At 35.6% G+C, this 12,326-nt stretch overlaps 2 protein-coding genes across 3 annotated transcripts in view; one reads left to right on the top strand and one right to left on the bottom strand.

Moving 5' to 3' along the window:
* LOC140152667 (disheveled-associated activator of morphogenesis 1-like) overlaps window positions 1-4,309 on the bottom strand; it is a 94,100-nt gene extending 89,791 nt beyond the window's left edge. For both annotated transcript variants that reach the window (XM_072175116.1, XM_072175120.1), the window contains exons 1-2: window positions 4,292-4,309; window positions 11-101 (exon numbers count right to left, since the gene is read on the bottom strand). The gene's annotated coding sequence lies outside the window, so the exon portion shown is untranslated. The remainder of the gene's footprint in view (window positions 1-10; window positions 102-4,291) is intronic.
* A 571-nt stretch (window positions 4,310-4,880) lies between these two features.
* Window positions 4,881-12,326, top strand: part of LOC140152666 (kinesin-like protein KIF6) — a 31,041-nt gene continuing 23,595 nt past the window's right edge. Inside the window, 4 exon segments of the mRNA XM_072175115.1 lie at window positions 4,881-5,074; window positions 8,182-8,369; window positions 8,979-9,021; window positions 11,492-11,596. Coding sequence (XP_072031216.1) covers window positions 5,015-5,074; window positions 8,182-8,369; window positions 8,979-9,021; window positions 11,492-11,596 — 396 coding nt within the window. The 5' untranslated portion in view covers window positions 4,881-5,014.

Below are 12,326 nucleotides of genomic sequence, written 5' to 3'. Positions count from 1 at the left end.
ACATACTTACTTGTTAAAATTACAGTTCTCCAGCAATTTTGTTTTTAACTTATATTTCCTATGGTCAACAGCATGGAACCTCTCCTTCACAGTAGTTACGTCTGTTGGTGAAAAGCAAAACATACAAAATTGTGACAAGAGTCAATATAAGTGATTGTAACTTTTGTTCCCGTTTTAAGAATTGTGACAAGTCGTGCTTTTTATTCATGGTCCATTAAATCAGCAAGCTTAATACAGGTCTAGAACTAAACTATATTAATTAAATATTGACAGGACAAGTGTGTACATGAGGCCAAGGTTAAGTGATATGGCACAACCAGCGAAGATGAGTCATCAAACTTAATGCCATAATATATTATTGTTAAATGTATGATGGCGTATATCATCTAGTTACGTGATTAAGGGTAGACGAGGTATTGTTGGTCGAAGCAACCTAAAAATCAATTTTCATTATCTAGATCAATATATTATTGAAAATTAACATCTTGATGTTTTGCAAAAGTTCATTCTACAAATCGCATGCTCTGCAAACTTGCTTAATTTATTGTTGTTAATTAGTTATGTACGTTTTACAAAAGTGTTGTTATTTCAGCCCCTTCACAACGTAACTCAAGAACCGCAGCACCTATAAAAGTATATGTGATATTTTAATTCTTCTACACGCTCGCTATGAATTGAGCAATGCAGTTTTTGCCAAGCTCACTACCATTCGTAAAATGCTGTGAACTACCAAATCACAACAGTTTAAAATAATTAATAACCTTAATATTACCAAACGTCTGTAGAGCTGTTAATTGTACGAGATCAAAGCTTACGGGTAGAGTTTCTTCATGAACGGCACACATGATTCTGGCAATTTCTGGTACCCGGGTACCTGCCCGAAAAATAAACGGGTACCCGGGCACAAAATTACCCGAAAATCCCAACCCTAGTGGCCATGCAATACCAAAATTAAGGTGGTATTGGATGCATTTTCTAGAAATTAGAAAATGCTTTGAGCTTGTTTTAAACAGATTAATTGAGTAGGGTAAAGTACACTGATCAATATGCCTTTTGTTTGGAGCAAATCAGACATACGGTTTCCATAATACATCAATTTATATTTTCTTTGTATCCTATTGTTTTTGTCAATAATCAATATAGTTAATGAGCTAAAAAGGACTGGAAAGGCTCATTAATATGTAATTTTTGTTAATATTTCGTTAAAAATCAATGCATAAATGTTCAGGGTAATTTTCATTTTGCATACTTTTGTCTTGAAACTTGGTCAAAGTGTTTCTAATATGTTCTAATGTATTATAAAGTGAAGCCGCCCTCTAATTTGCATATTTGCATAATTAATGAGCTAATTTGCATAAATGCTAATTAATTATGCAAATTAGGGGCGGCTTCACTATATAATACATTAAAACATATTAGAAACACTTTGACCAAGTTTCAGGCAAAATTATGCAAAATAAAAGTACCTGAACATTTATGCATGGATTTTAGCAAAATATTGGCAAAAATCATATGTTAATGAGCTTCTCCAGTCATTTTAGCTCATTAACTTTATTGATTATTGATAAAAACAATAAGATACAAAGAAAATATAAATTGATATATTTTAAAAACCGTATGTCCGATTGACTCCAAGGCATATTGATTAGTGTACTTTGCTCTACTCAATTAATCTGTTAAAAAACATGCTTAGAGTACTTTTATAATGCCTCCATAACCACCTTAATATCAAATCAGTGAATGCACTAAGTACCTCTAGACAACCAGCCAGACACTGTGATTTGTATATTTTATGATAATTTGATTTTCAATTAAGTTTGCTTTGAATCATTTAATCAATGGACTGTGAACTATCTGAGTGAACTGTTGAGTAATAATGCAAAGTGCATTAATTATGTCACCACAACATATTAATTGATAATTGCAAGATATGAAATTATAAATGGTATTCCCCTGATAATGCGGTGTCTACCAGTCTACCAGAGTATTAGTCACTATATACACGAGATTGAGAATTTTTTTTTCTTTTCGAATAGTGTGTGATAGTTGAAATGCTTTTAAAACTGGAGTAACAATTTGGTATGGTGGTGCAGTAGGGCCTACCGGACTATGCAAGCCTATCATATTATAAACTTTTATGAAAGTTTTTGGAAAATCTCCATTCTTTGGGGTTTATTTTTATCATTTATGTTATTCAATAAAAACTTGCATATCAAATTATTGTTGCAACATAACATTTAATTTTATCACCTTATTTCCTGCCCAGACTCAATGGAGTAGTAATCTGTACAAATAAGGCCAAGTAAAAATAAAACATGTTTCACGTCCGGTTTTGAAAAAAAAGGAGGAAGAGGGGCTTTTTATTTTTATTTTTATCGCAAAATCGGTGTAAATACCCATAATTAGAGCTATTTTAGCGTATACAATAATGCCTGGAAAGAGGAGGAGGCCTCTTTTTATTTCTTGTTCTGAGAGATAGGCCCCCTCTAACTATCACAAAACCTTATAAAAGTGTTTCTTGTATATTAGCAAGGCTATAGAAAGCATTCCAACTTCCTGGACATATTTTTGAAAAGTTATAACTGAATTTCAAAAAATAAAATATATTTGAGGAAACCTCAAAAAGGAAGCGGAGGGGACGTGAAACATGTTTATTTTTTTATTTTGCCTAAATCAACTTCAATTCCTACTACAAAAATTAAGGTACATTATCCTTGTTTCCCAGGACAAGAACTACAATGTAGTACCGTAACTAACTGCTTGAGTCGCTTTCATAAATTTTATTAATTCAATTTTATTATAAATATTCATTTGGCAAATTTATACATCAAAATACCTTTGAGGATTTGACTTGTGTCCCTCATTCTCACCTTAACTGCCTGTAAAAATTGTAGACCTGTTATCGACACATGATTTTTAATTCAACACTTCGTCGGGGAAAAAAATCATGACTACGGTAGAATTGCAAAAAGCGGGGCACACAGAGGCGGCCAAACCGTGAATTCATGTCCCAGTTTCAAAGATTCACCCTGCATTCATAAAAGTACTCACGTGTTCAGTTTTGTGATATAATCTTTAAAAATAGCACTATACTTCCTGCATCACTTTTCTTTGCATTAAATCTGCATTTCACAGCAAAAAAATGAAATTTCTTCACCATCATGGCCACCGTGTTATCTCTATGAGACATTAAAGAGACCCTTTCAGCGATCCCAGCGCAAGTGTAAAAAAATTAAAATTGTTTATAAATTGCAAGTGAATTATAAGTCATTCAAATTTTTGAAATGACAAATTTGGCAAAAAATGAAAAAAACCAGTACCAGTGGCGAAGTTGAAGCCCCATTCAAATACATGTAGCTAATTTAGTTATCTAAATTACAGATTCATGTAAAATGTCTTATTTTGTCTTAAATACATGGCTTTCGGCTGACCCACTCGCAGGCTATGTTAGTATGACAATGACAAAGGTACTAAAATCTGAATTTTGATGATTGTCCAGATGAGCGAATCACTGAATGGGCCTTTATTAATTTTTGTTATGGTGACAATCGCTACGGTCATAAATTTGGTCATTTTACAGTCTTCAAATGTACCCAAAGTTTTCACACATATGCACCAAACTGATATGTTTTGTCTTATCTTCACGTGAGCAGGGGTAGCGCTAGAACTAAACACTCCAGTGTCCACAGGGACCCCTGAACTCATAAATAGTATGTCTGCAATAGCGCTAGATTGAAAAACTGGGGGTCTGCACTCTGCACAGACCCCTGAACTTGCAGAAAATTTAAAAACAGGGGGTCCAAACTCCATTTTGGTGGGTCCGGGACCCCAAAAAGCAACCTTGCGCTACCCCTGTCACTCAGACGTGAGGAACGGCAAGAAGTGATATTTTGTTTTAAAATTCTATAGTCTGTGTACCCTGGACCAGATAGGCTCAGAAGCCTCAGCTCAGTCTCCTCTAGTTCGCAAGGCAAACTTAAAAAAAACGGGCAAAACAGATGTGTCATTTATCGGTATGACATTTTCGTTATTGATGGTGCCCTATTTTAAGTTTGCACAGAAGTCTCCTCCCCCTTCGCTCATACGGAGAAGGCCAGTGGTTTATTATACTTTTTAAAATAATTTTTATGGAAATGTTACAACATGGTTTTAATTACCAGTGTAGAAAAGTTGAGTCATGCATGCATGGGATGATATGATGGAGTAAATAGGCTATTCTAGACAATTGCTGGAATATGTCTGCACGGTTTGTAGTTTTACCCACCACTCTGTCATGTCTGTATGTACTTACCCTGCGCTATTTACTGATACTGTGCAGTGCCAGTGATCACAGATTCAGATTCGGAGCTACGACTACGTGCACGGTGCCGCGGTGTGTATGCAAATGGATGCATTCACGTCCAATTTAATCCTAAAGTTACGATAAGTTCCAGTACACTTTCACAAGTTAATGAATTGGGAAGGACAGCATTCACTCCAAATATTGAACTTAAACTGCAAATGCTTTTAGGGATTTTAAGCCAAACATTCGTCCCTCAATCATCACACACACACACGTCCAGCAAGAGCTGCTCATCTCGCCGACTGCAGTGTTTCCGGAAGTGCAGGAGAAGATACGTCAAATTTCGGCTCTTCCGGGACACACCGGAAATTTTACCGAAATATAATATCATTATCTTTACATGAATTCAAGCTAAGATAACTGATAGCAAGTATATAATTATAAGAAAGAGAAAACAGAAATTCTGCTACTTCATAATTATCCAAAAATTTTAGACCACAAACATGTTTTAGAGCTGATGTGACTGCAATTTCCGAAAATTACCGACGGATTACCGAGTTGCAATGGGAAATGTGGGCATGCGCAAATCAATCAATTTATAAATTCCCTGCAAATGGCGACCAATGTACACAAATCCTCGATTGGCGTGACAACAACAACTGATCAGAGCTCAGAGATGTTATAAATGCTAAGTAAAACAACCATTTTTAAAGACGATAAGTTTCCTGTAAGATGGTCAAGCAAGGAATTAAAATATTTTGCCGTATCAAGCCCACTAAAGCAAAAACTGGGGTGAGTAAATTTAAGCTTACCTGATTACATCTCATCCATGAGAATAGTTCGCAAGGCAAACTTAAAAAACGGGCAAACAGATACATCATTTATCGGTATGACATTTTCGTTATTGGTGATGCCCTATCTAAGTTTGCACTGAAGTGCCATCTCAGTTTTGGTGCGCCGACTTGGATCATGTGCTAATGATTTTTTATTTATTCTGGATAAGTAACGAAGTATTTATTACAATTTCAAGCATAGGAGTTTAGGTAAGAAGTACAAGAAGCTGTGTAATTAATATTATGACAAACATGCAACTATATAAGCTACAGGAGCCTTGTATTTTTTAGTACAAACTCTAATTGAAATCATGCAATTGCATTGCACTAGCTTTTTGTATACACTTCGTCCCATACCGTTGTGCAGAGCTACTACGGTATGGGTTCCCTGTACTACCATGAGAGTATGAACATGGATAAGGTATATTTGGATATGACTGCTACTATAATCAAATTAAGTAATTCTTGGCCAAACTGGAACATGCGCGTTGCGTCCATGTAGTGTACTAAGCGTGTACGCAGTGTAAAGGCGCGTGTATACTTTCTTCTGTGCCACGCTATATATTATAAATTTCTAGGTATGCTAGGTGGATTCAAATTTGCCATCAAACTGCATCATTTTATATATAAAATTAAAGCCCTTGACTTGAGTAAACAAAGCCAAAACTGAAAACCATTTTTTCATAGCACTTTCCGTAGCAAAGTTACATCTTGTCAAAGATTGACTTTCATCAAAAAGATTCAGGCTTTTCAGCTAGCAAAATTCCCCAAAACGGCACTTCGGGGGTGTTTCTAGATCTTAGTCTCATTATGATAGCAGCTTTTTTTAATGGAACTGCTGTCAAAATCCCTCTAAAATTCCATGTGCGATTGTCTTATCACCATAAAAAATCATATATTTGGGTCAATTGAAGTATAGAAAACATATGTAGGTTTCCTTCTTCGGCCAGTTGTTTTAAATTTCAATGTAAATATGCATTAATTGACATTGTCGGCGAATTTGGCTGACTAGCAAATGTGTTAACTAAGGTTTGCCTGGGATACCTATATATTCGTGTGTGTGTTTATCGCGGAGCTAGGGATGTTCATAAAGTTCAATATTTTTAGCTGAAAGTTCTTTCATTTGAAAGAGAATTACCTAAACAATAAGGGGTAAATCATGTTTCTAGTGCATATACTTTTGAAGTTACAGACAAAAATAGTGTCATCAAATTGCCCAAAATTTTGTTTCTGAAATTGTGACAGCAGGCACATGTACTAGGTATGCCAGGCAAACCTTAGTTAACACATTTGCTAGTCAGCCAAATTTATAATGCTCAAGATACAAAAATTTAAAGCCAAAACGCACGTGACTGAAAACCTTGGCATTTGTGTGTAGTGCATGGTAGGCCTGTTATCGACACATGATTTCTAATTCAACACTAGCCTCGGTTCGAGGCTTCTGGACTCTGGGGATGGTGATATTTTTATTTTTATTTTTTTTCCTTTTTTTAATTTTTTAATTTTTTTTAATATTTTTTTTTGCTTCTCGATTTATTTTTTAGTCATGTATCTTCATATCCTGTCCACCCACCACTGATCTGTACATGATAATATCAGATTACTACCTACCTCTCTAGTTGTCATGGTTCTGAGAAATAACCAGAGAAAATTGCTGATTCCAATCAGGGTTCGGTTCGGTTCAACTTCAGGAGGTCATTTTTGACTTTCTGATGAACACATTATCGTACGGTAAGCTTATTCGGACAAAATAGCATGGAAATGTAATTTTTTTTTCTTTTTGATATGTCGTAAAGTGTCGAAAAAGGACAATTTATTTTGACATGTCGGATTTAGGGTCATATCGACGATAATACAACACATACGCCGGTCGATAGGCCTAGTGCATGGGAAAAATTTTTACTTGCAGTTCTCAATGAGAACGTGTAAACATGATTAGATAAAATTAATTAAATTATTGACTGAACAAATATCCGCCGTTCTCTATATCTGGCTCTTGTTCGTCCAACCCTTGAATATGGCTCAATCACATACCACCCTTTAAACCAGACGCTCACAAACCGGTTAGAATCCACCCAGCGCTTTGCCTTCCGTGTGATCTTGCAGGAATGGAAGCTTTCCCATGAGGATCTACTTTCAAAAGTAGACCTCCCCCTCCTCTCCAAACGTCGCGATCTGGCCACACTCTGCCACTTGTACAAAATCCTTCACAAGCTATGCTCTTCGCCAAACCCATTTAAACTGCACCGCGCCCTGGCCTTCGTAATCTCAACAGCTGCGCCCTTGTTATTCCATTTTCCCGTCTCTCCCTGTCTCAAAAATCTTTTTTCCCATATGCACCTACCCTATGGAATTACCTTCCTGACACTGTAGTCAAATCTCCATCCCTGGCTGCCTTCAAATCTGCCATTAATGACCAGGTGTGCTAGCCTTCTCCTTCTCCACCTCATTTGTTTTGTCTTGATTTATTTTTCTCATCCATTTTTGTCTGTCCCTTTTATTTTGTGTTTGGTGTAATTAGGCCACCCTTTAATTTAGTGCATAGGCACTATTGGGTTCTCGCCTGGTCTCTGACCGAATTGTTATAAATTCATTAGGCTTTCCAATATTAAACCATATATTAAACAGCTCTACATGTAACTGTTCTTTTGATCAAGAATATCTAAATGAGCACAGGCTCCTCAATCCTCCCACTTTACATGGTATGATGGTACCGTGTCCCTCATCCTCCACTTTGCATCATCGTTAGCTTAATTAGTGCTAATTAATATATTTTGGTTGGATTGTAATTATTTTGGTGTCAAATTAAACGAAACATTCTAAGCTTTGAAATTAGTGCTATTTGATAAAAATGAGAGGAATGTATTTTCTAAAGGGAACAGTGCAAAATACATGACACAATGAAACATAGCCACTCTAAATGACATGTACCAGTTCATGACACATGGCCATATTTATTTGTATTTACAAACTTTCGTTATTTACACAGCTTTGTGTGGTGCCACCTTAATTACGAACCACATGATTATGTTTTTAATTATGTTTTTGTTTATTTTGCCATTGCAGTTGTATGATTTAGAAGATGAAGACAATAGTGGATATCCTAAACTGTCTTTTGCCGTGCCTCGTGATCTGGCATCAGGATTCATCAATAACAAGAAGGAAGAATATGCCTTTCGATTTGAGAAAGTCTTTGATCAACTCACCAAGCAAGACGAGGTTTTTGAACATGTAGCACAAGATGTAGCAGACAAGTAAGACCTTTACCACTTTTGAGTGAATAGGTGCAACACAAGTGTGTGCACATATTTTTTATTTTCCAGTCTATACAAGTATGGGTGTGTGTCTCTCATGCTCCTTTTGCTCTATCTTGCACAATAGATTGCAATATAGGAGATCTAGCTACATTATGTTCTCTAATGAGGCAGCCATATAGATGCTAACACTATTACAGCATAGGCTATTCCTGCTGATATGGTAGTTTTGAATGAGATTGCAAGTTTTGTGGCTCAATGCATGACTCATAATACTTTGGGATTAATTTTATATGAGCAAGAATTGTGATGGGTTCAACTCTACGCAGGCCTGGGAAAATGTAAATTTCCCAGGAAGGTAATATTTTCCAAAGCAAAATTTCTAACACCAACATAGTCTGTGAAGGCGCTTCTTGGATTCCAAGCTTTTTCCAACCTTAATCATAAATACTCAGTTACTCATGATCACTCTTTAGTGGAACAAATTTTGGCAATATCAATCAATCATGAGAAGAACACATTTTTACAATGCGACATCACTCACAACTTAGAAGAGAGTAAGCTAAGATGCTGTAAATTATTGAAATTCTTAATTTTTTTGTTTTCTAGTGTATTAACCGGCTACAATGGAACCATATTTGCCTATGGCCAGGTATGTTGATTATATTTGTATACAGTGTTCGATTTTCATCTATTTTTTTGTGTAGCAAAAATTGCTACTCACTTTCAGATTTGAGTAGCAATTCCAAAATTTTGAGTAGCAGTTTGTTTTCACCATATTTTATCGATTTTTTGTATTTTCTTATCTTCTCACAGATTACTCAATCCCAGTACTCAATGCTTAAAAATGTTATGCAACTGCAGTGTTGCAGACCGAATGTGGTTCAAAATTCGGCACCTAAACTTCCTAAGCTGATTATCGTGTGCCCTTTCTAAACGCAAATTTTCCTTCAGTAATCAAGAGAAGTCCTACATTTTTGAATAGAGGAAACTCACTAATTTATTAGCTGAAGCATTAAAATAATGTGAGGAATCTATGAAATCCTAAAAATCTTGTATAATTTTGGAAGATTGTCACCAAGGACACACGATATTTCCATCTCACCACTGAACTATACACCATATAAACAGTGCTACTTCTATGACGTCATAAAATTAATATGCACGTTTTTAGTTATCTGGTAATACATGGAAGTTTGTATAAACACAACACGTCATGGAAATAAATTTGCATACAAGGGAGGATACTGTATTTAGTTTAATGGCGTAAACATCATGATTTAGGGACTTTTGAGTCATATTTTTGTGGATTATTTTCTTGGAAATAGAATTTATGGAAACATTTTTGACTTCGACAAATGGCAACTTGCAAATGATGGTATATCAGCGTGGTTCACGATCGCAAGTAGGCATTTTTCCCCAATTTTTTGGGATCGCATTTTTTGCTACTGGTCTGTGCAGTTGAGTAGCAGTTTGTAAAAAATGACTCGCATTTTGCAATGCGAATCCAGGTAAATCGAACACTGTTTGTATAATGATGTTAAAATCAATGTTTCTTTCTTGTCCTTAAAATTATTTTCAATACTATGACTGTATTTTAACCAGGTATGCTTGACTTGGGATTTCCTATGGAGTTCCGCAAGGCAGTATCCCTGGTCCACTCCTCTGTCTCTGCTATGTTAATGACATGCCCATCAGTGTCGACTGCAAATCACTTTTATACGCTGATGACAGTGCCTTGCTTGTTTCTGATAAAGATCCCAAAAATAATCGCTGATAAATGGATGATAGATAATAAGCTCTCCTTCATATTGGTACAAGACTGAGGTCATCTTATTTGGTACCAAAGGGAAGCTAAATTCAGTCGATAGTTTGTGAAGTTAATTAATACTTCTCTGTCTGTAAAATATTGAGGGGTCACCCTCGAAAATACTTTCTGGTGAATCAATTGCTTTGAATATGATCAAAAAGGCAAATGAGAGACTTACATTCTTGTACAGACATGCTGAATTTTTATGCATGAAAACATGCAAGACACTGTGTTCAGCTTTAATTTTATGTCACTTCGATTACGCTTGTTTTTCATAGAAGATGGGTTTATATCTAAAAATTACAAATTATGCAAGACAAGATTGTTTGTGTTATTTTGGATGTGGGATCACATACTCATATTGGGCAGAAAGAATTGGACATGGTGGGTATGCAACTATGCATTAAGGGGGTACTACACCCCTATGGTAAATTTGTGACTATTTTTGCATTTTTCTCAAAAAATAATAACACACTGGTAACAAAAGTTATGTATATTATTGGGGCAAGGAAACCAATTACTACACTGAAATTTCAGTGACTCAACACAAACGGTTCAGTATATATGATAGGAAATGAGGTACATACTAGCGGTACCTTATTTCTTATCATAAATAATGAACCGCTTGTCTTGGGTCACTGAAATTCCAGTGTAGTAATTGGATTCCTTGCCCCTATCATGTACATAACTTTTGTTACAACTTACCACTGTGTTATTAGTTTTTGAGAAAAATGCAAAAATAGACACAAATTTATAGAGGGGTGTAGTACCCCCTTAACTCAAGATAGAGTTGTTCAATTAAAACTTAGCCATGTTTTAAAAAATTTCCATAACTGTTGTCCAATATATGAAAATACATTTGACTAGAGTATCATCTTTTCATAATTAGAGTACCAGGGGTAGTCCATTCAACTTACAGGTTCCTCACAAGGGTCAAGATAGGTTCACTTTCTTTAATACTGCAGTTCATCATTGGAACTCACTGCCAAATGAAATCAAGAATCATGAATACCGATTTCTTTTTTAATATATCATAAACAACACAAACTTTTCTTTGAAAGAGCTGGATATATTATTGTTTTGAGCAAACAATGAGCTAAATTCTGTGAAATGCTTTTTTTTTCCAGGCTGGTTGTTCATGTTAAAGTTCTGTAAAATTTTAGTAAAAGTGCGAGCAAATCACCAAACCTGTCAATCTCAGTTAATTTCTTCATATATCAATTTTTGAGGTAATAGAAAAGGAAAGACTCCCCCAATCTTTATTCACATACCACCCCTTAACATACCTGTTTGTAATTTCTCTCTATTTTAGACTGGAAGTGGCAAAACATTCTCAATCACTGGTGGAGCAGAGCGCTACATAGACAGAGGGATCATACCAAGAACTCTCACCTATTTATTCCAGCAATATAGTCAGGTAACACAGCAAATGACAGCACTAAACATGGCACATTAAATCAGGACATAAATGCAGTGTAGCTAGAAACCGATCATGAAGCTACATTTAAGCCAGGACCTCAGATGGTCTACTAACACTAATGTTTATACTGCCTTTTAAAGGAGATTGAGAGCATTATTGCCAAGCATTATTGCTCTACTAGGATGGCTGCCCATAAGCTACATGTGTGAGAATGATTTGAGATTGCTGAGTCTTAGTTCTGTCTTGGTCGTTGGTTCAAATAGCTCTTATAAACCTCTCCTTAGGACTTTCAGAAGGAAGTCAAAATGCAGTCGCTGTATGAATCATTTTTCATGATCAGTCCCATTCACAAATATTCCTTATAATAAATCGGATCTATCCTGCAAGACTGAGCTAAATGTCCCTAAAAAAGCAAAACAAACACTAAAAGTAGCTACTTTGATCCATGTCAAGAGCTTTTAATTTTGGTTCATGAGTTCACCCAGACCTACCAACTGTCCCTCATTAAGTTAAAAAGAGGGACAGTCCTGTTTTCTGACAATTTCAGTGATGGCAAATTTAAATGTAAGAACAGCAGAATATGATGCAAATATCACTTTAAAATTTTGCTATACCGTAAAACCCCGTCTACAAGCATATATAGTGTTTTTTATAAAAGCTTAAGGGCTGGGGTATGAGCGTTTGGACAGTATTTATTTTGGGACATCAGAGCACATCAGACATATCG

This window comes from Amphiura filiformis, chromosome 5, assembly GCF_039555335.1.
Source record: "Amphiura filiformis chromosome 5, Afil_fr2py, whole genome shotgun sequence".
Classification (NCBI taxonomy): domain Eukaryota; kingdom Metazoa; phylum Echinodermata; class Ophiuroidea; order Amphilepidida; family Amphiuridae; genus Amphiura; species Amphiura filiformis.
Note: the sequence above shows the minus strand (reverse complement) of the source record. Positions and strands in the feature narration are given on the sequence as shown.